This window comes from Perissodus microlepis, chromosome 19, assembly GCF_051167445.1.
Source record: "Perissodus microlepis isolate ML-2025 ecotype Zambia chromosome 19, ASM5116744v1, whole genome shotgun sequence".
Taxonomy (NCBI): Eukaryota; Metazoa; Chordata; class Actinopteri; order Cichliformes; family Cichlidae; genus Perissodus; species Perissodus microlepis.
The window spans coordinates 26412328-26438131 of record NC_140479.1 but is presented as its reverse complement, the minus strand read 5'-3'; the positions used below and the strand labels follow the sequence as shown (position 1 = coordinate 26438131).

Genomic DNA, 25804 nt, shown 5'->3' with positions numbered 1-25804 from the left:
TAAAAGAAAAAAGATTTAAATAATTTAATGTTAGACAGGCAAAGAGAAAAATAAAATTTTTATTATTTTATTGTATTTTTACATTACAACATTTAGAGCTGAAAGTCGCTGGAGATCCACAAACGGCCGCTGCATGAGAGAAGCATCATTTGCTCGCAAATGCCATGATTTGCTCCTGTGAAGTGAAAACAGACATGAACTTAAACACTCTCCAACCCTCTGTCTCATGCTCAGAAAAAGCCTGTTATAAGCGAGCGGCACTGCAAACTCTCTACACAAGACCTGTAAAGCAGTGAACTCACAGCATTTAATGTGGAAAAAAAGAAAGTGACTTTTAACTTTGTGCCTCAGCAGCGAGATGCCTTTACAACCCGTTATAGTTGTGTTGGTTTGAATCACTTAGTATGGAATAAAGCCATTTCACATGAGTGGTCGGTAATAAAAGGGGTGTGAAAACACAAGCCACTGTCCGCTGCCTCAGGACCAGCCGTGCACCCCACCCACACACTTTTGGTAACACTAAATTTGAGGCTAAACTTAGATGCCATAGTAGTAGGTTGAGAACCAGTAAAATTATAGACGCTGCTAAAGTAAAGCTCCGTGTAATCAGAAAAGTGGGCGGAAGGTGGGGTCAAGGTGGAGGCGGGGTTTGTGCTTGACAGGTGGTTGATGTTATCTGAGCGATTTCCAAGTTCGCTAACATCTAAAACTAGAACAGACGGAGAGGCTTACTTTCAGCGTTGGGAGCATGTTGGTGGCCTGCAGACCGAAGGTGCGTAGAAGAACCACAGGCGCGGCGTTGGTGGAGTACAGCCGCTTCATGAGGTCGATGGCAGCCATCATAGGCAGATTATGCCGCTGACGTTCGGTTTCATATTCTAGCAGGTGCTGAATTGCTCCTGCACAAACACACGTGAACCGGGAGGTTAAAAAACTGAGAATAAATTCTAAGCCGAATAAGTCCGTCATGTGTTTTCTACATTAGCTCAAAGCACTGGCGCTATGTTAACTTTAGAACATCACATACCAGCATTTTTGTGTTTTTTTTATGAAAAGCGACTACATAGAGCTCCAGGAAAGAATGGGCAAAAAATAAAACATCAAATGAATGTTGCCGGAAAAGCTGATGCTTTTTATAGTTCACATCGACGGCGTGCGTTTGAGCTGGGGCAATGGAAAAGAGCTTAGTGAAAACCGCCGTGCTATGTCTGTTTAGAGTTCTCACTGACCCAGGTCTTTCCCGTTAAAGGCCGCCTGACTTAGGATCTGCGTGAGGCAGGCCACATCACCAAATCCCAGGTTAACTCCCTGACCAGCCAGAGGATGGACACGATGGGCCGCATCCCTGAAATAGAAATAAAAGACGAGTTAAGTAGTTCTAGACACAGTACAAGTTCAAATCACCATCCCTTTATTAGCTGACTAAGCAAACAGTTAAAAGCTTTAAAGAGCAATTTTTTTCAGGACCTTGTAATACACATTCTCCTTTATAAAGGCATTAACATGCTTGAGTTGTTACTTTTAGTTTTTATTATCTTACCCAATGAGTGCAACTCTGTGTCTGATGTACTCAGATGCATGGCCCATTCCGAGCGGGAACATGACCCGTGACTTTGGGCCGATCCCCGCCACACTCGGGGGAAGCTGTCGAGGTGAACCTGCGGACGGCATGATGGCTGACAGAGCGCCTCGAAACAGCGAGCCAGCCGTCTCAATTAGGTCCGACTGGTTCTCATTACTCCACTGCCAGCGAGCAGACAGACAGGAAAGAAGACAAGAGAATGAAAAGCAGCCAGAAAAGAGAGAAAACAGACACCGTCCCCTTAGTGGACAAAGAAATTAGCTGACACAGGAGCAAAGCTGAACTCCAGGCCAGCGAAAGGGCTTTCTTTTTTTTTCCCCCCTCCCTAACTAACTGGTTTGGCAAGGCTTCGGGAGCTGGGCTAATTAAAAGAAGATGACGGTCAGGCTATGGAGTTGAATTAGCTCTGTTTGAAAAACATTCCATGCAGTAATGGTCGACACTGGGAGACCACAGGTTTAATTAGCAAACCAGGCCTAAAACCAAACGTGACTCAACCGTGGTGACCCCGTCCATAAGCAGGCCCAGTAAAAATAGCCAGCTTGGGAAAAAGGAGTTTCTCCAAACACAAAAAATAGAAAGGTGTATCGTTCCTGCAATGAAATATTAGTATTGTGTATAGTTTGGGCTAAACAATGACCGTATTGTTTGCGTGAGCCACTTAAAACTGCTCATGGTGGAAGTGTATGGAGAACCTCGTGCCACATATGGCACACTGCATACAAATACAGACACTTTGCAAAATCTTACTGACAGACAGGGAACCTGAGTGTAAATACGACATTGGCAGTTTATGTATGAACCGAGACTTACAAAGGCAGAGTTGATGGCGTCAACAAAGCGCTCCTCATCCAGCTCGAGGAGCTCCTCTGCGAGTGAATGGCTGGTTGACCACACGAGAGAGCTGTGTGTGTCGGACAGCTGCATAGGAACAAAACGCAACAGCTGAAGTTTCATTAAATGCTCCTGTGACAGAATGAAAATACTGCAGCAGCAAAAAAAAAAAAAAATCCAGATATTACCGGTAACATTGCAATGGGTCCTGTTGGGAGGAACCTCTGCCATGCAACATTGTTCTCCGTGGGCTGTCCGACACATAAATTAAAACGTATTAAACAGCTGCATTGTTTTGTACAGCTATATTTGAATATCATAAACTGTGCATAAAAACAATATCATAAAGGTCGGGTGTACTGTTCTCCGACTGCTGACAGATGTGACGTTAAAATTACTATTATAACAAAATCATTGAGTAAATCCACCAAGGAATTTACAATAAGGTTTGCTTAAATATTTAGGAGACTTATGCTCATTTCCAGCTCAATATTTTTTATTTTTGGACTATAGTAGAGTAGCTTTGCATGATTCACACTTCAGAGTACTTGGCCTTCACACAACCCCTCAGTTCATCCTCTGCCTGAAACAAGCTGTTCAGCTTGAGTGTTTAGAGCAGCTGCAAGGTTTAATATGAGCATCTGTTACTCTAACAGTATATATGTACATACACACCCACCAGCCACATTGTTAGGTACACCTGTTAGACTACTCATTAGCACAAATATCTGATCAGCCAATCACAGGGCAGCAGCTCAGTGTCTTTAGGCACGTGGACATGATTGAGACGACCTGGTGAAGTTCAAAGCGAGCATCAGAATAGGATGAAAGGTGATTTAAGTGACTTTGCTTTGAATGTGGTATGTTTGTTGGTGCCAGACTGGCTGGTCTGAGTATTTCAGAAACTGCTGATCTGCTGGGAATTTCCAACACAACCATCTTTACAGAGATCAGGCTGAAAAATAGAAAATATCCACTGAGTGCCAGTTCTCTGTGTCAAAATGCCTGGTTGAGGAGAATGGTCAGACAGCTTTAAACTAATAGGAATGCAACTGTGCCTCAAATTTTTATTATTTAATTATCCTTTATTTATCTGGGTAAAAGTCTCGTTGAGATTACAAACTCTTTTTCAAGAGAGACGTGGCTAAGAGAGCAGAAGAAGAAAAAAACGTTCATTTCAACCAAATTATGCAGAAGACCATCTCTGAAAAGGTAACACATCGAATATTGAAGCTATTGAGGACCTAATAAAACGTCCCTTGAATGTACATATGAGACATAAAATAAGAAAAAAGCATAAGAGCCTTCAAATTACGGGGATTTACATTGTGTAAATACTAACGCTCACCTCTGATAGGTGCAGTACAGCAACCACAGCAGACTGGTCATAATTCCACTTGACTGTGGGTATTCCTAATTCCCGCCTCACCATTGAGTTCGGTCCATCTGCACCAATCTGCAAAACAGATGAGTGGGAGGAAATTAATGGAATAAAAATGACACAACAACAACCACAGATTGCGTGATAAAATTAAACTGACCAGCAGCTTAGTTTGAAGAGTCTCTCCGTTAGCCAGCGTGACGCGCACCCATGGGATGTAGTCTGTTTCCTGGGAAGGCATGGGCCATGTGTATTTCACCACCTTGGACCTGTACTTCACTTGTACGTTTTCTAATAAAGCACCAGAGAAACACACACAAAAAAATGGTGACTACTGTTCAAAGAAAAGAAAAGAAAAACTGAGTTTCTCAAATGAAATGAGCAGCTGGTGTGACTTTCTCACAAGAAAGGGATCAATCTTGGTCCTGTGAATATATCATCATCAGCCACTTTTTCCTTTAAGGAAAGAAAGGATGGTTTTTGCCTGCAGCAAAAGCAGTGGAAGATCTATAAACCACCTCATAAAACACCACTGGTTTTCCTCGGTGGCATATAGTAGCTGCCAAAGTTCACATTTGACAGTCCTCTTAATGGTCTTGGCACGCCACATTGCACTGACTAATAGTGTTTATCTACAAGCACAGCAATCCACACTTCAGACACGCTATCAGCTTGTTAGATTTCGCACTAAAACTGCTCCTCATCCTAAAATATCCACAGCTGGACATCGCAAAACATGTAAGGATCCAGATCGTACTCTGGCTCACGCTGACTTGGAGTGGTACCCATCCACAGACCAGTTTCTGCAACACGAAAGTCAAAAATTGGTTTTTTTTTCAGTGACTGGTGAGCAGGGCTTACATTGAAAACAGCTGGCGAGGAGTAGATTTTTCGAGTACATGTGCATCTTGAGCATAACAATCCCAAATGCTAAAAATGAGACAGCTGGTGGCACATGAGGCACAAACGTGATGCAACCGCACGCCCCTTTTGTTTGGCGCACGACGCCGAAAAGTGTTTATAAATATGCCACTTTAACTGTGGAGCACATAGCAGAGCTCAGTTTTATTTGTGAACCTCACAGAAGTTGGGACGCTGTCAAAGGCAATGCGGCGCTATACCCCGTCAGCGATTTAGCGTCTTGAGAGGTGGCACAGCCCGGGAGCACATGGCGGCTTTAAATAGGTCACTGGACCATTTCACGTGTCCTCGCAGGGTGCTGGAGCACTGGCAGTGAGGTTTAGATTGAAATTGCAGGAAAAACAAGGATGGCTCCAAGAGCTTGTCTTTAAAAACAGTCACAGGGACAGAGAGAGAGAGTACAAATAAACAAAACCTGGGGATGGGATGGAATAAAAGTGGTGGCTTTAGCTGCCTGAGTCTGGCAGCAGGGAGATGGAATAGAAATCAAACTGCTGTGTGTTTGTGTGTGTTCTGGGTGGGGGATGCTTCATGTTTTAATCATAATCTTACCAGATAGACTGTCCAGCTGTCTAGTGAGCGCGGCCACGACCAGGTCGTTCTCCACGATGTACGCCATCTCGTCCTCCACGTTCTCCTTATCGAATGTGATCAGGGCATCTGAGCAGGCATCCCAAACCTAAATGAGAGACTCATTACGCCTGCGGTCTACAAGTCTATCCTTAAACGCATCTCCGTTTCCTATATATAGTAAGCAGAGAAATGGCGCTTCGCTTGGGCTGAACACATCAAAGTTGTTAACTGCCGCCGAAGGACGGCACAGCCTACATGCATCAAACGCAGAGCGGCGAGTGTCACGGGCAGCGCTCTGTGTGGACAGCTGACTTCAGCTTTAATGGAGCTCTGTGAGGCGGAGGACCAAATAATGTTTTTGTGATGTGGATTTTTTTCTCTCTCTCTCAAACACTTTCTGGGAAACACAAATAACAAATGTCATGTTTGAGAACATTACAGAGTGAGAGTCAATATTTATCTGCGACCAAAAGTGGCAGAGTGAGATATAGTTTTAGGCTACTGTAATTCTAACCCTGAAAGCACCGCTTTAGCTAAACGGGATTTTTTTTTTTTTTTTTTTTGGGGGGGGGGGTTGAAAAGTGTTTGTACAAGGTTGATCCTTTCCCGGATGACAGAACCCGTCATTCTGCAGTAATATGCTGCTGCGCTACTTTTTTCCAACTTGCCATAAAGTAGGAAGATATACCCATGAGAAAACCACTAATGGCAGTGAGTTTGCAGCTTGTGATAAGTGGTTGGGAAGAAAGATTTACTGAGACCAGCCCAAAAATTGTTTTGGTTTTGTTTAATGCAGGGTGAAATGATGCAGCTCCGGGGCAGAGTGAGTTCCTACTTCTTTTGCAAGACTCAAACAAGATGCGTGAATAAAAATTTATAGGGAAAATGGGGGGGGGGGTAACGCCTCGTTAGCAAAAAAAGACAGAAAGGAAGAAAAAGAAACAAACGGTTTGCTCGTGTTTCAAATCTAAACCCTCGTCGCCTACTTTACAGTTTTTCTCAAATGTTAAAACACAAAAGCCAATCCTGTAACCCAAATGACCAGTAGTCTAAACACATTTACTAAATGTAGCCACCATATTCCAGTACCATAAACACATGTCACATGAAGACACAATTCACAAAACACAACCCTCTGTACTCATAAATCTAAACACATTTTTCCTTGCTAAAACACATGTTGCAAAACAACTCTGCTCATATTCTCAAATGAAAGCCCATGTGATGCAAAATGCTTGCCACAGTCACCAATCTTTGAACACAGGGAACACACCTGGCGTCAGTCACTACACACAACGACTCAAAATTGAAGACACCTGTTGCTAATGATGTGACCCCACCTATAAAAGCATAGTTTGGTGAAGATGCCAAACAATCACAATGGATGAAGGCATTCGAGCGTGCGGAAGGAGAAGAGCTGCAGGCCAAAGAGGAAGAGGGGTTGAGATCAGAGGAGGAAGAGGTGAAGGCCTAAGAAGAAGAAGAGGAGTTCGGAGTAGAGGAGGAAGAGAAGGAGGCCAACAAGAGAGAGGAGAAGGTCCAGGTGGGAGAAGAAGACAACCTCGCACCATCATAACAGATGATATGCGAGCAACAGTAATTGATCATGTCATTGGCCATGGCATGACAATGGCTGAAGCGGGACGAAGAGTACATCCAAACCTGAGTAGGTTCACCGTGGCCACCATTATCAAGGCATTTAGACAACACAACAGGTATAGTACGCTATTGCTTTCTTTGTCACACTACAGTTTTACAGGCCTGTGAAAGTGGTCTGTTACTTTACATGTAGTTTTACATATAAATCAGTCAATTGACAACACATGTTTCTTTCTTTAGAGCTGAAAGGATGCCACATAGAGGTGGGAGGGTTGCCATATTCACAGCGGCACAAGAAACCCTCATTGCAGATATGGTCCGTGAGAACAACTGCATTAGACTCCGAGAGATCAGAGACAAAGTCATTGCAGATAATGTAAACTTTGAGAACATTGATGCTGTCAGCGTGTCCACAATAGACCGAGTTCTCCGGCGCCAACAGATGAGGATGAAACAAGTCTACAGGGTTCCCTTTGAGCGCAACTCTGCGCGACACATAGAACAACGTTACGAGTATGTGCAAGTACGTATACATCCATGTCCACAGTACAGTTAGTGGACATACTGTGTTGCTTAGTGGCCTACATTACTTCTGGACAATACTGTGCTACCTGATTGACCGTTCTGAACACCTGTATGCTTTTCCATGTTCACAGAGGATAATGCAGTTGGACGCGATGGCCAGACCCCATGAGTACCTCTTCCTGGATGAGGCTGGCTTCAACCTCCAGAAACGAAGGCGAAGAGGCCGTGACATCATTGGCCAAAGAGCCATCACTGAGGTTCCTGGCCAACGGGGGGGTAATATTACTCTTTGTGCAGCTATGGGTACGGAGGGGCTTGTCCACCGGCATGCTGTCCTTGGGTCTTACAACACCCAACGTCTCCTCACCTTCCTAGAGGAGCTAAAAGACATCCTCCTGGACCGTCAACAACACCATCCTAGGCTAGCACATCACATGTATGTGATCATTTGGGACAACGTCCGCTTCCACAAAACACACCAAATCAGAGAGTGGTTCACCACCAACAGTGACCACTTTTTAAACGTCTGTCTGCCACCCTACTCCCCTTTCCTGAACCCTATAGAGGAGTTCTTCTCATCATGGAGATGGAAGGTGTATGACAGACAGCCATACACAAGAGAGAACCTCGTACGGGCAATGGAGCTGGCCTGTGCTGACATCCCAGTGGAGGCCTTCCAGGGATGGATTCGCCATTCCAGGGCGTTTTTCCCACGGTGCCTAGCAAGGGACAATATAGCCTGTGATGTGGATGAGGTGATGTGGCCCAATGCAGCTCGGCGACATGATGCCGCACAGTGACTGTGTGTAATACTGTAAAAAGACCGTGTAGACGATAAAAAAAAAGACTTCACACCCTGATCATGTTTCCGAGAGTACTGTTGTGTGCGATAGATTCTGTTTTTTGCATTGAGTTGTGTTACAGTAGTGTACGTACATGCAGGATGTTTTTATAGATTTATAGTCTTCATGTGAAACTCACAAATCTAAATGCCTAATCTTCTACAGGGTTCTATGACGATCCGTTACTGTACAGTTTATAAAAATATGCATTGGCAGTTATGAACCAAAGAACCTTCTCACAAATTGAGCATTGTGTTTTCAGTTGTTTTGCTGTAGTGTGTAATGCTGTGTATAGTGTTTACAGTTTTGACAGCTTCGAGCTGCTCTCTTGGTGTGGGAGTTTGAGTTTTGCAGTGGGAAGGTGTGGTTGTGTTTATGTAGCTTTAGAGAAGGGTGTTGTGTTTGGACATTGGGGGACCTGGTGGTAACGTTTGTGACATGTCTTTTAGCATTTGAGAAAAACTGTAATGCAGGGAAAGTCTGCTTTCTACAGTTGACCTGCAGAACATACTTTCCAGTGCTATGACTGGGATGTATATGACTGAAATTCAATGGGCAAACAAGCCAAAACAGTGGTAGCAGAGTGAAGGTATAATGGGTGAGGTACACTACCATAATCACTGTGAGGCACTGCATGATGACATCTTAGGCCCAGAGAGAAACCCTGCGGTCGAGTGTTTGGTACACACCGACCACATCTTACAAGAGGGACCGAGGCTGTACCCACAGCTGTAAAGCGGGCTCGACTTTGCAGCAAACAACCACTCTCCTAATCTTTCATCTTCTTCCTATTGTTCACATGAATCTTCATAATTAGAGGATTTTTTGGGGGGGTATACCAATTTGAAAATGTCAAAATAATGTATTCCTCATAGGAAACATAATTTTAATAAATAGAACTAGCATGGTCAGAGAGCCATCCTGTACTTTTAAATATGCCTTGTGTTCTTTGATGTTTTGGGGTGCTATAGATTGCGCGGTGATACTGAAGGGGCATAAACTGCACAAAGGAATGAACGAAATGCATGTCACGCGAAACCACCGCTTGGCATTTTAATGAGAACAATTACATTGAGTATTGTGTTGCTTGGTTATTAAGAATGACTGAGCGGAGGCTGAGCGTCACAGATTTTTCTCTCCACAAATTGCACAGTGTCGAGATTGATGGATGACAGAAATACATCCAGTATGCCAGTAAATTACAAAGTCTGGAGGACGTGAGAAGGAAAAGCCGAACGGTGCAACAGGACGACTCGGGGAGATGCGCCGTGTTAAAGAAGGCTCAAGGTATACTCACAGTTAACAATGTTAACTTTAAGATTGACCTACCTGCATCTTTTTATAGGGCTTGAACCTCATCTTTGTGATGTGCTCCCATGCTCCGATACCTGACAAAAGAAAGAGGTCAGATTGGACAAATGTGGTTTGTGAAGTCATTCAGAGATCCACAGATGACTCACACAGACTGATTCAGGGAAGTTTGGATTTTTCTGCGCCTTAGTGTTTTTCTCTGCACGTTTCAGAGCAATTAACAGTAATGGAAAAAAAAAGTATGTGTGTGGATAAATAATCATAGTCATACTTTAGAAGTAAATATAACAAAAATGAATGCACATGTTTGCATAATGTGCAGAATGTTGTGACTAGGGTTAAGGACTGACACTTTTGGCAGCTCCAGGATCAACAATCAGGTGCAGATGTTGGGTTGTGGGTGCATTTTTCCTTTGTTCAGGAGCATTAATTAAAGCAGAGACATCAAACATAACATTATAAAGTGCTTAAAGGATGGCACAGATCATTCATTAATCTCTCATCAGTCACTGTTTGTTTGTAGTAACCTTTTAATTTTTTGTGCAAGTGTCAGTCGCGGGCAATGACGTCAAAGCCAAACTTGACGTCTCACATTTACCCTTTCAAATTGCACTGCCGCATTCAACATTTTTATTGACACTACAGTCAAAATAAAAGTCTGTGATTGGAGAGGAAAAGTTTATTAATGGATCACTGTGACTGAAAACACAAATAAGATATGTGAAGGGCTTAATTTGAGATGCTAAGACAAACTTTAGGGTTTGTCTCTGGCACCTGCAAAAATAATGTTTATCACACATGCTCATACACTGGACTGCATAGTCTACCAGGCAGACAGGTAGGAGGTTGGCATGTGTAGACATGAACCTGGATAAATATGGTTTAACTTACAGACATGTCACATATTGAAAGAAAAACTAACAAACTACCTTAATAAGCTGTTGCACCACATTAAATCTAGAACATCTTAAATGCAGCTTTCGACTGATTCTAAAAAAGAAAGTCACTGGAAATTTACTGCAGGGGTGAAACACCATACTTTCAAAACATATACCCTCATTCAGTGTTTTGATGACGGTGGCTGAGCATGCTGCCTAACACGCTAGTCTAAAATCTTCCATAGGTGTGTAATTAAGCTGAGATCTTGTGGCCGCAAAGCCCACATTATATTATTTATGTCATTGCCATCTTCACTAAGCAATTCAGTGACCCTTCCTGCCCTATGGGTGGCGGCATTGTCATTCTGGAAGAAACAACTCCACTGGGAATAAAAATGCTTAGTTATAATAAAAAGAACAACTTTGCATTGATTTGCAGGGCCTCTTCCCTGGATGTGTGATTTGTGACATCCTAACACATATTATCGCCCAACCACCAGTCGATCGCAGCAGATGGCTGTCCCACCTCGAGCCTGGTTCTGCCAGAGGTTTCTTCCTGTTAAAAGGGTGTTTATTGTTCCCGCCATTGCCAAGTTCTTGCTCATAGAGGGTCGCTTGATTGTTGGGGGATTGTTTCTCCAGAAGGTTTACAAGGTGGTAGTGAAACCTGCTATGATGTATGATTTGGAAATGGTGGCGAAAAAATAGGAAGCTGAACTAGAGGTGATAGCGCTGAAGATGTTAAGATTTCTATTGGTAGTGATCTGGATGGACAGGATCAGAATTGATTATATCAGAGAGACAGCTAAGGTTGAGCGGTCTGGAGACAAAGTTAGACAGGCAAGGATGTTTTGGATAGGTGAAAACCATTAATAGAGGAACTCCCAGGCAGAAGAAAAAAAAAAGAAAGATCACAAAAATGATTCATGGATGTAGTGTAGTAGGACATGCAGAGGGTGGTGTGACAAAAACGGATGTTAGGAATAGGGTGGGATGTTGCCACGACCCCTAAAGGGACCAGCCGAAAGAAGAAGAAAAAGTTCTGATGACCACCGCTATTTTTAATGGATTCAAGGCCTGAAGTGGTAATTTAGGACAACGACTATGTTTAAAAAACAAGCCCATCAAGCCCAACTGAAATTACAGTGTCAAATCCCTGACTCTCCTTTTCCTTGGCTTTTGACTTCTTTAAGCTCAGGAGACATATTTAAACTGCAGTTTGGGCTGGACCAAACCTCACATTCTTAGCTGTACTACAGGGAAAAAAACACTGCTAGGAAAAACCTCAGGTGATCAATTACAAAAGGAACAACTGTGGTTAAATACGATCCCTGCTAAAAATGGGTGACCAGCCAGTGTCTGATCCCTGACTTACCTTGTGGGAGCCATTTAGAAGTCATTTAGTAGTCAAGGACAACAAACACAGAAAGGAAATTACTCAGGATTATATTTTGCTGCATTTTTCAAGCAGATTCTGTTCAGATTTGGTTGTATACTGTACCACTGAGAAGTGTGGCGGAGCCTGGACTGATGGAGCTAACTCTGGTGCTATAGGTGTCCGGGACTTTGTCCATTAGTTTCTTGTTGCCGGCTTCAAGCAGCAGAATCTTCTTACCCTCCAAGTTTGGATCCAAACCTGTGGATGGAAAGTAAATGCATACAATATATAATATAGTTTAAATATGAGAGCACATGTGTAAGATTAAACATGTGTAATGAACCTGCAATTGGATTCGTTGTCCTGTGAAGCGGATGCAATCATTTGATTTAGAGCTCTGACTACATGTTTTAATACTCCAGCACATTTTAGAGATATCTTTTCCAGTATAGTAGAAAGTGACATTCCCTCTCTGTGAGAGAAAGAGTGCACTGCTACTCTGCACACCAACTTTAATCTGGATTTGGACAAGTTAACAGCAAAGTCTTGCAACACTAGTCGAGCACTCACCCAAGGAACATGCCATTGCAGATCCAACCATCCCTCCCCCGGATATAATTATATCATAAACATCATTCCCGTGATCTGCACATACTAATCCTCGCCTGGTGATTTTTATAGCAGATAAATGCTTTTCTGTTACAAAACACCGGCTGAGTCCGTTTAAGGCCAGCGACGCCCTCGTGAGCTTCTGCATGTTTCAGTCTGTCTTCGCATGAGAGAGAAGCCTCTGGATAAACAAAGGAAAACAGTCCTGGGTCGGGCTTTGAAGAGTGTCATACAACAATTAAAGAGACAGACGTTTCCCCTTGAATGTGTCCTTCTAAGACCAACGGCGACTCTTCTGTGACACAACAACCATGTTGTGTTGACAAACGCTGCAAGAGGAAGTACTTCCGGTTTTACGACCAATCACAGAAGGCAATTTCCGCGGGTGGCGTTTCTGCCTCTGACCACAAACAGCGCTAAAGCTACCAGCACTGACAACTGGCTAAAAACTCTAAAACCTCTCTTCTGGTGGGATACAAAGAACTGTACCAACTTCGGGAGTCATTAGCTAAACAAACAAACTGTACTGCAACTACTGAGCGTTTGGAGGAATCTTCGACGCCGTGAAATACTTGTTAAAACTCGTCTGCTCCCAGGTTGGCAGCTCATTAGTACTCTCAGGTTGATTTTTCTGTGATTATATTGGTATTTAACGGGAACTTAAGTAGCAGAAGATGAAATGGAAGTTTGTTTGTATAGAAAGAAAAGTATAAATCGTATTTAAACAAGCGCTATTAATCCTAAACACATACAACCATGTCGATGTTCCGCTGAGAGCGTGGTTGCCATAGTGACCAATTTACACAGCTCATACACTGAGAGCAGAGCGCATGTGCAATGTAGTCCGTGGATGCAGGAATTTTTATTTGCGTTGATTAGAGTTATTTGATTGTATTTTCCCCTTCTCAGTTTATAGTACGAACAAATCCTAATTTCCTTATTGTTTATTTCATGAATTTTGTGTGATTACTAAAAAGAAAGACCTTAGAGAAACGTGTTCAGCAGAGTTTTTTTAGCAGCAAGAAAAAAAAAGTTTTTAATTGCAATGAAGAAATACACATTGCTCTCATACACATTATTCACATACATATTGTTTACTATTTATGTAGTAATTTGTCTATGTGTAATGTGTAGCTGTCCCAGTACTTTTGTCCTTATAGTGTATCACATTATTTCAGTAAAGTATTTCACTTTTTTTCCAACTAACCATCTTCCAGTTTGGGTTCAGGAGACAGACACACTAGGTACTAAGTCCTGTAGTTTTTTTTGGTCTTGTTTGTGGTCTCTCTAGGTTCTATTCCCTTCTCTTCCCCCTCATCCATTAACCAGTCTTTGCAAATGTTGTCCCCTTCCTGTGTTTGGTTCTGCTGGATATCTTTCCCTGTTAAAAGAGAGTTTCTCCTCCCACCAGTGACCAAGTGCTTGCTCACAGGGGCTGATCTTATTGTTGGGGTTTTCTCTCTAATATTGAAAGGTCTTCACCTTACAGTATAAAACACCTTGAAACAAATATTGTTTTAAAGCGTGGCTATACAAATAAAGTTGAATTGAATTTCCTGACAGTTGACATCTACTATGAGTCAATTATCAAAATGATTGTCATAGTTTTTATCAATAGACAAATAAAATATTAAATTAAGCATATCAGCTCCTAGTCAACATAGATATTCACAAGATTAAAAAAATCTATTTTTTCTCTTTTTTTTCTTTTCAATATCACAGGTATGAATGATAAGTTAAAGCTGGATACTTTGCTGGAGGATGGACTGCAATCAGAGTTAATGCTCCAGCTGCATCTTAAGGCTCTTAGAGAGGCCCTGAAACAGCAGCTGCAGGAGACAGAAAGGATACAGATGGAGGAGCTGGAAAAGAGGATTCAGCAGAACGCTCACCTGTCAGCTGATTCAAGTAAAAACCCGACAGAGTATGTTACCTCATATTATTATTTTATTTTTTGCTTTCGTCCACTTAAAATTGACCTATTTCAAAGAGCTGTACTGTTTTACAGGATGACAAGATCTTCTTCAGAAACCCTAAACACTTCCCACAAACCCCTACAATCAGAGAGGCCCGACACCTCATCCTCTCCAGCCTGGTTATCTTTAACAGATGGGAAGCTTTGTTCTGTCAGGACTGAGCGGTTTCCTTTAGCTAAAACTTCACAGCTGATAAAAGAGGAGGAAGCTGAGGCTGAGTGTCAGAAGAAGTTCTCTGCTCTTCCTGTCCCCAGCCACATCATTCAGCCCATCTACCAGGACATGATGGAGCACAGAGAAAAGGAGAGGAAGGAGGCCCACGAACAGAGGAAGCAGTTCTTGCTTTCCATTCAAAAGCCTTTCAGCTTCCTGCAGAGAGAAAAGGAGAAAAGGGAGAAACTGCTTGCGAGGTTAAACCAAGTCGAGCAAGATATGAAAAACGGTGTTCGAGTTAGAAAACCATCTCCGAAAGAAATAAAAGACTCCCCAGACCCTGAGACAAAAGGTTGGTTTTCCTTTTCTGACTTAGTTTGGTTTTATGAACAGATGAATTAGAAAGGGTACTTAGTATTCATGTAACTGGGCTGTGGTCTTTGGAACCAGGTAAAGCATTCCTGTGACTTCTTGTTTTAGGCTGCATATAAGTAAGTTTTAAACAGCCAGAGTAATTACTATAAAAGCTTGAACTGGCAAAATTCTGAGATCAAATAATTAATTAAAACCAAAATCATGAAGAAATAGTAATGAAGCCCACAAATCTGAAAGAAGCCATGCTACACTTTAATGAACATTAGACATTGTGAATTTTTTAAGGAATCAAATTGAATTAAAATCCCCAAATTTAGTGTAAAAACCCTTTAACACAGTGGTGTCTAATGTTTTCTTTTTCTTTTGACATTCATGTAAAACTTTAAACAAAAAACCTCGTTGATTCAGATCAGTTTTGAGTAGTTTGTTGGCAGCATTTGATAGAACACCACAAAAGTAGCAGTGCTTATGTGTGAAGCTGTTCAAAAGTGAAGATTTTCTTTGGAATTTCACTGGAAGCAAACTGGGTGATTGGCTGATTTTGATCTGTGTTTCTTCAAACTCTCATTAAGAGTTTTTAAATGGAAGATTTCAACTGTTATTGTATCATATTTGTGCATGCATACAGTACACTCTAGGCAGTGAATTGGCTACAGTGTATACCCTGTCTAACTTTATTTAGACCAGCAGGAAGTCTGCAGGAAAGTCCACTCTCAGGCGACTGCGAGGGAGGAGAATCCTACTCGGAATGGCCCGAAACTTCGCACAGCAGAGCGCACCAGGAAAGAAAAGCTGAGATTTTTGGATGAGAAGCCTAGTTTCCGTCCAAAAATCATCCACGAGGTCCCTGATTTCAGCATGTTGCACAAGGCCTTGCAGACAGAGACGCTGAAGAAAATGCAGAGCAAAGATGTGACAAAGTGTCAGCCATTTGTCCTGAGAACTTCATCTCGCCCACCAAGGCCAAGCAGGACGAGTCCGGTACACTTGCAGGTCAAACATGTTTATTGCTTCTTATTGGTATTTATTTCTTTAGCTGCTTTTGGACTTCAGTTGTGATATTACATGCTCGTTTTAGTTTATGTTCTCTGAACATTTATGTAGTAGAGTTCATGTTTTAACTCAGATTTTTAGAAATATTTTATTAGCCAGGAAAGAAATCATATTAAACTCAGTTTTAATGGACAATCCCTGTATTGAACCAGATGCACATTTCAGAAGTTTTTTGAAGTCTCTCACCCCTGCTCTGCTTCATGGATAGTTTGAGACATATCCACCCACCTTTTTTTTTTTTATCACATCAGTACCCTTCTCTTTTTCTTAAGGAGATTTGCTCTGAGCCACTTACCTTCTTTAAAGCCTATATTGTTCAGGATGTTATTCTGTTTCATTTAAATCCGTTCTTCTTTGACTCCGCAGTTTTTGGCAGCTCTGCAATCCAACATATTCCCCTGGTCCCACAGCACAGTGTTTATTTCACAAAATGTTACAAGGGAATCTGACCAGGTCACATTTTTGTTTCTGTGACTTGTTTCATGAAATGAGATTTATTGTATGGTTTGAGGCCTTGTGTGTTATTTTTTTTCGTGGCTTTGCAAACAAGTCTCCTCAGTTGTGGAATCGTATTGCTATTTTAAAATACCTTCAGCAATCCATCTTCAAAGAGGAATTATTCTTCTCGTGTTTCAAAGTTTTTCCGACTCATGATTTGTAACCTTTAATTCTACAGAGCCGGATCTTTTTTTTAATGAGACATACTTCACGAGAAGATGTGTATATACACTACCAGTCAAAAGTTCGGACACACCTTCTCATTTAATGGTTTTCTTTATTTTAATGGCTGTTTGCATTGTAGATTCTCACTGAAGGCATCAAAACTATGAATGAAAACATACGTAATTATGTAATAAACAAAAAGTGTGAAATAACTCAACTGTTTTATATTTTAGATTCTTCAAAGTAGTTGTTTTGATTACTTCTTTGCACACTCTGGTTTTCCAACAGGCTAAAGGAGTTCCCAGAGATGCTGAGCACTTGTTGGCCCTTTTGCCTTCACTTTGCCATCCCTCTCATTCGAAACCATCTCTATTGGGTTTAGGTCAGGTGACTCTGGAGGCCAGGCCATTGGGCGCAGCACTCAATCTATCCTTCTTGGTCAAATAGCCCTTACACAGCCTGGAGGTGTATTCAGGGTCATTGTCCTGTTGAAAAATAAATGATGGTCCAACTAAACTGGATAGCATGTCACTGCAGGATGCTGTGGTAGCCGTGTTAGTTCAGTGCCTTCAATTTTGAATAAATCCCCAACACTGTCACCAGCAAACCACCATCACACCAACACACCTCCTCCTCCATGCTTCATGGTGGGAACCATGCATGCACCAAAGATCTCAAATTTGGACTCATCAGACCAAAACACAGATTTCCACTGCTCTAATGTCCATTCCTTTTGTTTCTTCCCCCAACCAAATATCTTCCACTTCTGTTGCTTTTCCTTAGTAGTGGTTTCTTAGCTGCTATTTGACCATAAAGACCTGATTCGTGCAGTCTCCTCTTAACAGTTGATGTAGAGATGAGTCTGCTACTGGAACTCTGTGTGGCATTTATCTGGGCTCTAATCTGAGGCGCTGTTAACCTGCGATTTCTGAGGGTGGTGACTCGGATGAATTTATCCTCAGCAGCAGCGGTGACTCCTGGTCTTCCTTTCCTGAGGCCGTCCTCATGTGAGCCAGTTTGATGGTGCTTGATGGTTTTTACGACTGCATTTGGGGACACATTCAGAATCTTTTGCAATTTTCTGGACTGACTGACCTTTAGTTCTTAAAGTAATGATAGACTGTCGTTTCTTTTTACTTAGCTGATTGGTTCTTGCCATAATATGAATTCTAACAGTTGTCAAATAGGGCTGTCAGCTGTGTACCAACCTGACTTCTGCACAACACAACTGATGGTCCCAACCTCATTAGAAGGCAAGAAAGTCCACAAATGAACCCTGAGAAGGCACATCTGTGAAGTGAAAACCATTTCAGGTGACTCCATCATGATGCTCATTGGGAGAAGGCAGCACTGTCAACAAAGCAAAGGGTGGCATGCAAAGACATGTTTAGAGTTATTTATCAGTTTTTCATTTGCTACATAGTTCCATATATCTTGCTTCACATATTTGATGTCTTCAGTGAGACTCTACAATGTAGAGAGTAGTGAAAATGAAGAAAAACATTGCATGAGAAGGTGTCCAAACTTTTGACTGGTAGTGTATGTTCACTGAAATTTGTCTGGGCGGATGATTCACATGAGAGCATTAAAGGCTAAAAATAATTATACCAGTAATTAGGTAAGAATAACAGTAATTTTCTCTAATCCAAACTTTGTGATCAGTGAAAGTTTCGTCACGTCTTCCTTTCATGTGTCTTGTGGCTTTTGTAATCATCCAATTACCACAGTTCTGTTTTATGACGCTTGTCAGAAAGGTTAAGGCAGATTTTTTAATATTTTACTGACGTTGCAAATATCTACTGTACATTTAGCTTAACTGTTACCATATGTCTAGAATAATCACATGTAATTGTACTAAATTACCTTTTACTGTGTGATATTTCCGGAAGATCCTTTAGGATTTTTGTAGGTGATATGAAATTATTCCTGAAGCTGTTATTGCCATTAATCTTTTTATTTTTATTTTTCTGTAACTGTTTAGTAAGAGGTTGTTCTCACTGTAATTGTAGTTACACATAAAAACTAAACTACCAGTTTACACTTGTTGATGGCAAATGATGGTCTTCCTTAGTTCATTTAATCTTGCATTAAAATGTCAGTCATTGTTTTAGTTAGGCTTGGACTCTAATATATGGAAATATACGCTCATTGCCCACTTTGTTAGGCACACATATTAGACTGCTTGTCAGTATAAATATTAAAGCCACATTTGCCATCACATGGCAGTAATTCAGTGCATTTAAACATATAGACATGGGCAAGATAGCCTGAAGTTCAAATCAAGCATCTGAATAGAGAAGAAAGGTGATTTAAGTGACTTTGAACGTGGCATGGTTGTTTTTGCCACACAGGCTGGTCTGAATATTCCAGAAACTGCTGATCTACTAGGATTTTCCTACACAACTATCTACAGGTTTTACAGAGAGTGGCCTGAACAAAAGAAGCTATCCAGTGAACCACAGTTCTCTGTGTGAAAATGACTTGTTGATGCCAGAGGTCAGAGGAGAATGGGCAGACTACTTTGAGCTGATAGGAAGGGTTGAAGAGCATCTCTGAATGCACAACACATTAAACCTTGAAGGAGATGATACTGAGGCCAAGAATATAGCCTAGAGAACATGAAAGCGTGAATCCATCTTGCCTTGTGTCAACAGTTTAGCCTGCTGGTGGTGTAACAGTGTGGGGAATATTTTCTGGTCAAACTCTGGGCAACCTTAGTAACAAATGAGCATCATCGTTTAAACTTCACAGCCTGCCTGAGTATTGTTGCTGACCATGTCCATCCCGTTATGACCAGAGTGGTTTCTTTACATGACAATGAGTTCACTGTACTTAAGTGACCGCCGAGCACCAGAGCTCAGTCCAATAGAACACCTTTGTTTTGCAGTGCAACGGGAGGTTTGCATCATAGATGTGCAGCGGATAAATCTGAAGCAGCTGTGTGATGCTGTCATGTCTCATGTCAATATGGATCAACATTGTTTTAGAAATGTTTCCAGCACCTTGTTGAATCGCTGCTATGATTAATTGAGTCAGTTCTGAGGGTGAAAAAGGAGTTCCAACCCAGTGCTGATAAAGTGTCTGTTGTGTCAACAGTGATACATTTTCAAAAAACATTTGAACTAATGAAGCTAGTCGTGCTATGTTTGATGGAGAAAAGCTATTACATTTGCTCTGACACTAACATCTTTATGCTACTATTTTCTTCATGTTATTCAAATTCTTGAAAAAATGCCACATGATGGCCAGCAGTTTGGTTTTGATTTCAGCTAACAAAATTATGTTATGAGTTTTTTTGTCTCTTCATCCACAGGCACCAAAAATGAGTAATCTCAGTAGAAGCAAGTCACTCGGGGCTTTAACGTTAATATCCACTGACACACTGCCCACATACATCACAGACGCTGTGAGGAAGCGCTCATTGGCCATCAGGTGAGTTGGAATATTTATGGATGACAGCAGATCTTGTCTCAGTGTATCCTAAAAGGAAAAAAAAAGACTTCATTATTGACGTATTCATGTGCAATAAATTTGTTTTTTCAGTAAGGATAAATGAGATTAATGAGGCTAATCTGTCCTTCAGTTAGTAATGCTGGTGTTCACTCCGGTGCTATTAAGCTTTTAAGTCAGATAAAGATTCCACGTATCACAATATAATGTCAGACACTTTGAAATAACCAAATAGAAAGTGGTTTGCGTTACATAATAACTGTGTAATCAGTATACACCACATTAATATATGAAGTTGATAGAAACACTTTTTAAGTCTCAGGCCGTGTGTATGAAAAAATATTCTATTTTAATATAATCTTTTGTCTACCAGATTAATGGAGGATTTTTGGAGCAAATCAAAAAGAACCTTACACAGTGAAAAGCCCTTTACTTACTTTCGCTAATGTCATGGTAAGCTGTGTGGCAGGCTAGGTTAGGACAGGACTCAGAAACCAAAAGCTTAACTTCATAAATCTTTATTGCTGGAAAATACAAATGAAAACTAAGCATATGAACGCTGAAAGAAAGAAACAAAAGATGAACTAGACATGACAACAAACAACTAGACGTGACTTGAGAACCTGGAGCTTATGCAAGAACACGCAGCAAGTGTGGAGAACGCGACAGCTAACAGAAGGTGACTGAGGACTTAAAAACACAGGCAGGATAACGGGAGGATTTGCAACAAGAGGGAGACACAGCTGGACCTAATCTGACATGACAAGACAAAGAAAAGGAAAACTCAATACACTGAACACGGAACAAAGATTATCAAAATAAAACAGGAAGCGTGACAAATATGTAGATGAAGATGAGACACGCGAGCGTCACAGTGTGACTGGGGGGAATGAAAACAGAGACAAGACTAAGAAAACACAGGATGAGACTAGACACTGAGGGAGACAGAATATAATCCCAAAGAACTGAAGGAAAACAAAAACACACCTCAAACACGTTGAAAGAATAACTAAGAACCTAAGAGCTACAACCTAACAGAAACAAAATGATCAAAAGAGAGCACTAAAGTACAAGAAAACCAAACATAGATCACTCAAAGAGAATAACTCAACTATTACAATCAAAACAGAACACTCCAAAACATAAACCCTGGATCACTGACACTAAGACCTGATTTAGACATCTCTATGTAAGTGCCTGACATCGTTGCTGGCACTTATGCTGGGACCTTTATGGGTCTCCACTCTTAGCTGTGGTCAGTTTGTTTGGGGAGGACAAACGTATATGTCCCTCTAGTTTTTCCACTTCTTTGTGCATTCCCTCACATCCATTCCGATTTCTGCAGTCTTCCTCCAGGAGTTTGCTGACATTTGTGAGTCCTTGTATTGATGCTTCAATTATTGTTCCTCATAGTGGGACAGTGATCGTTATTCTCTCAGGGATAAATTGAAAAACAGTAGCTGGAAGTGCACCAGAGGACTCGAGGGTGCTGAACAGGACAGTCACAGTTGACCTGATGTGTACTGATGTTCACCTTCTGGGGAGGTGAACGTCGGGTTGCTTTTAGAGTTTCAGAGTGGTTTATGATTACCACGTAGCTACGGTGACTCAGTAAGTCAGCATGGCCCACTGGGGAAAAAAAACAAACTTGGCTCTATATAGTTTCAACACCTAAACCATGAAATGATCTGAAATGCAGACAATCTTTGCCTGAACAGAACATCAATGGAGATGAGGGATAGTAAGAATCAAGAGAGTTCGAACTGGTTGAGGAACTACCAAATGAGATCCCAAGCAATGAAGAAGAAAGTAACCCTCCATGCAAAGTTACTGGACCCACGCAGCAGCTTGAAAGAAGTGTATGACGAGAAACTACAGAACTATCGGTGAGTTCTGTATAAGTAAGGCTATTTATTCTGCAGTTTTACATTTCATGTCACAAGAACCACACATGCCTGCTACAATAGTTAAAACTATCATCTCCTCTTACGTGAAGGGAGGCTGATCAACAAAGAATGAGGGATTACATGAGAGAATTACGGGAAATGAAGGCCCGAGTTAGTGAACGCCCTTATCTGTTTGAACAGGTGAAACAGGTAAGGAATGCCTGAACATTACTACATGCATTAGGCGACATACGTTCAGGAATCTAAGTCTGAGTTTTCACTGGCAGAGAAATGCGAAAGCTCACGCAGAGCAGACATACAGAAGCAAACTGAAGAAAGCCGGGCTGAAGGAGCAGTTCGTTGAAGAAAATGGAGAAGGGCTCATATCCGAGGATGACCGCAGCACTGAAGACGACATTCGAAGCAGGTATGCAGCGTGAGAAATTGTAGCAAGTTTTGTTCATCCTGTGAGTAATACCACTGTGTCCGGTAAAAATATGAATAGCACTGCTGCTGGGAGAGCCAAGGACTTCATGTGGTTTGGTCATGTTGCATTACATAATTTTCTGAGCTTGCTCTACAGTCTTTAGAGAAAAAAAAAGACCATTTCCGTAGCCAAGTAAAAGTTTGATGTAATTACAATATAGTCATTTTCTAACCCAACATGTCTGATTTAGGGAAGAAAATGGAGGAGACGGGGAGAAAATTGAAGATGTGGGAGAGAAGAGCGTGAAGTCCAAAGGGGAAGAAATGCCATGATCAAAAAGGTTCAGGCGGCACAGAGTTTTGTGGCCTCTCCACTAGAAAACAACACCGTCCTCAAAAATGATTCATGTCACTGCTGACTGTCCACACCAAATGTTTCATAGTTTAAGATGAGCAGCTATAAATCACGAAATCGCAAAACAGCTGGAATTTGCAATCACAAATGGAAGGAGATAAAACTTTATAAAAATGTACATAAGTGATTGCTGTTGGTTTTACAACACTTTCCCCAAGGAATATGTAAGCTGTAGTTTTGAAGATGATGAGCATGTTGTTGCCAGAATAAATGGTTCAAAAATAAACTGAGAACACCAGTTGAGCCCAGTTTGTCTGTAGCATTAATCAGTCTCTGTGTTAAAAAGACAATACTTAAATTTGCTTTAATTTAAATGCTTATATTCTAATGCTTACAGTTGCATTTTACTTCATTATTATTATTTTTTTAAATTCATGTTTTGCATGTTTTTACATGTTTCTAATTGAACATGGCCCGTAAGAACACAGGGCATCTGACATTGGCTTTTCTTAGATTGTGGGGTTAAAGTTCCCAGTTATTTCTACAGCCACAGTGCCACCTAAATAAACAGTCCTTACCATGCATCTGCATTCACACAAACCATCTCAGTGGTCTGCCTGCACATCCACATCAAACACTCTTACACACTGGCCTCCGCTGTATCTTGTTCTTTGACAGCTGACTGCCAGGAATTCGAGACATCGAGACATTTTTACTTACCAACCACATGGGAGTGTTTGAATATTTTTACAAGCATAATCAATGGAGATCAGTGCACGTTCGTATGGTTTTGTAGGCTGTTGTGCCGTGCTTTGGAGTCAGTGTAGTAAATTCACATTAGAAAATATTAAAATTCACTAAGTGGTATCACTAAGCATGTTTTAAAACATAACACTTAGATAGGAGTTAACATAGTCTATGCATCTAGCGTGCATATTTATGCTGCACGAACTGCATGCATCTCACTGTAGTAATATTCAGCTGGCTGTCTTCAGATTTAAATATATTTGCATAATTGCAGTAAAGATATACCATGGCGACGAGGCTCGTGACCTCTAAAATACTACACGGTGCTTTTTTCTTAGCAGCGTTGCCTCCACATTAGCCATGGAATCGTAATAAGTTTTCAAGATTTCCGTCTGATTAATTTGCTTTCTAACCTCTATCTAACTCAGACCCAGGAACTGCCAAACAAGTCCAGGCCCTTTTGGACTCCTTATATGGTCAAGTTCCTGGGCCAGTGTGAAAGAAGGGGAGTCTTGTCTGATGTTTGAAGGATGCATTGATTTAACACAATTAATGAACAGGTACATTTTCTAAATACATCTTTATTTATTTTCCCACTGCTAACTTATTAACATTTCTTTAAATGCTAGATTGAGCACTTGTATAAATTAATGTAACAGTTAATTAGTGTTTAATTGTTATTTCCTTAAGTGGGAGGAGCGACTGCCTATATAGCGCAAAATCGTTTCTCAGCGGTTTGATTTAGTTTTGGATCATCATCTTTAAGGTGGGGCTATTTTTCATTTTGTTTTCTATTAAATGTTTTTATCTTCAGTTTGACTGATCAGTCTGCACTATAAATATGGTGCAAAAATCCACTGCTGTGAAGAAAAAATGGGTAATAATAAGAGACCAGACTGTGGAGCTGTCGGCAAGCCTGTTGTTTGTGCCTCTGCCGCTCAGCCATCCCTCACAAATACAGAGAAGGAGAAAAATCCAAAATGTTGTCACATAATATGAAATAAATAACAATCAGACAGTCGCTTCTTTGAAAGCTCAAATATCACAGGATCAAGCTTCAAGGGCTACATCCTGTCAGGTTGTCATGGGAACCATGTATCCCTCCTCACTCTGCCACTGTAGTCCATTTAGGAGAAAGCTGCGCACCTCTGATTCCCCGATGCAAAGCTCAAAGCAAAACAAATTGCTTTCAACCTGTTAGATAATGTCTGAGCGGGAACCTGCATCGGTGAAACGCGATGGAGCAGGCGGCTGTGACATCTATTTAAACAAACTGCAGCCTCAGATATGTGTGGAGGCTGCGAAAGAAACAAACACATCCCATTTAAATTAATGAGAGGCTGCACGCTCGGCCGCTGAATGTTATGATCGCGCTGTTTAAGGAGTGGCTCTGCTCAGCAGATGAACAATATAATTTCACCGAAGTGGTGCGTGCAGGTCTCTTATTACTCTAGCCGCTGTGCAGTATTAAAATTCCCACACATTTCATTTTTCAAATGCATGTGCTGCAAATTTAGGCAGTTGGGGACACATCCCAAAATAGATCATGTGGGCCTTAAATGGATTTTATCTGCTTTACCCAGCAATTGCACTGCACAGCATTTTTGCTGTTGCTGTTTTCTTGCTTATTTTCACTTGATTACAACTTAAAAATCCAGTGGCTAATTTTTTTGGGTTAAATGCAATGCATGTTATGTGTGCAAGCAGCATCTCTGCATGTCTCAGTCCTTGGTTCACCTGCAGGAGGAGCTGTGTCTCGCTGCAGCTTATCTGGAGCAGCAGAGAGATATCCCTCTTTTTCTCCTTCAGCGGAATGAATAATATCCCCAGAGCTGGAGAGAGAGCATATCAAAAGGCAAACGGGAAGGGGAGAGAGAGAGATAGAAGCCTGTGTGACAGATAAGATTGTGGCACAACTTGTCTTCCTGACTGCACCGTGAGCTGGGGAAAGAGAGGAACAAGTGCACCAGAGTGTCAGGCAAGGCTTCTGCCTGCACACATAAACACTCACAGACACACACACACACACAGAAAAAGACAGACCCCACAGCACAGAAGCACCAGAAGGAGTTCAGAGAGAAGACTGACCTCAAAAAGGTACAGTATGACTGTGTGTCTCGAGCTGTGCTGAGCTGAGCGTCTCTCCTGCACCAGTGTCCCCACCCTTACACTATATTAGCAAATTGCTCACCTGATGCTCAACTTTGTTTTGCAGGTGGATTGGCAGAAGTTTTGTCTGTGCATTCCCTCGGATGCTATGGCCGTCCTCCAACTGATCGTTTAGAGG

General features: G+C 41.5%; 2 protein-coding genes across 2 annotated transcripts; one reads left to right on the top strand and one right to left on the bottom strand.

Moving 5' to 3' along the window:
* Window positions 1-40: 40 nt before the first annotated feature.
* Window positions 41-12788, bottom strand: coq6 (coenzyme Q6 monooxygenase). The gene is made up of 12 exons (XM_084915168.1): window positions 12395-12788; window positions 11948-12082; window positions 9587-9645; window positions 5271-5397; window positions 3958-4088; window positions 3765-3872; window positions 2605-2667; window positions 2396-2503; window positions 1541-1743; window positions 1230-1345; window positions 733-899; window positions 41-175 (listed from the first exon to the last, which is right to left on the bottom strand). The coding sequence occupies exons 1-12, from the start codon at window positions 12579-12581 to the stop codon at window positions 146-148; spliced, it is 1434 nt and encodes a 477-aa protein (XP_084771294.1). The 5' UTR covers window positions 12582-12788; the 3' UTR covers window positions 41-145.
* fam161b (FAM161 centrosomal protein B) lies at window positions 12768-23073 on the top strand. Its single transcript, XM_084915166.1, has 9 exons — window positions 12768-13029; window positions 14156-14357; window positions 14442-14914; window positions 15620-15930; window positions 19967-20085; window positions 21822-21989; window positions 22100-22199; window positions 22277-22416; window positions 22667-23073. The coding sequence occupies exons 2-9, from the start codon at window positions 14158-14160 to the stop codon at window positions 22746-22748; spliced, it is 1593 nt and encodes a 530-aa protein (XP_084771292.1). The 5' UTR covers window positions 12768-13029; window positions 14156-14157; the 3' UTR covers window positions 22749-23073.
* Window positions 23074-25804: the final 2731 nt, after the last annotated feature.

Excerpts from the sequence above, each read along its gene's own strand:
- fam161b (XM_084915166.1), top strand. The coding sequence starts at position 14,158 with ATGAATGATAAGTTAAAGCTGGATACTTTGCTGGAGGATGGACTGCAA. Across the intron at positions 15,931-19,966 it reads CGAGTCCGGTACACTTGCAG|GCACCAAAAATGAGTAATCT; the intron begins GTCAAACATGTT and ends CTTCATCCACAG. Across the intron at positions 20,086-21,821 it reads AAGCGCTCATTGGCCATCAG|AACATCAATGGAGATGAGGG; the intron begins GTGAGTTGGAAT and ends TTGCCTGAACAG.
- coq6 (XM_084915168.1), bottom strand. The coding sequence starts at position 12,581 with ATGCAGAAGCTCACGAGGGCGTCGCTGGCCTTAAACGGACTCAGCCGG. Across the intron at positions 3,873-3,957 it reads CTCTTCAAACTAAGCTGCTG|ATTGGTGCAGATGGACCGAA; the intron begins GTCAGTTTAATT and ends TCTGTTTTGCAG. Across the intron at positions 2,668-3,764 it reads CTGTACTGCACCTATCAGAG|CCCACGGAGAACAATGTTGC; the intron begins GTGAGCGTTAGT and ends TGTGTCGGACAG.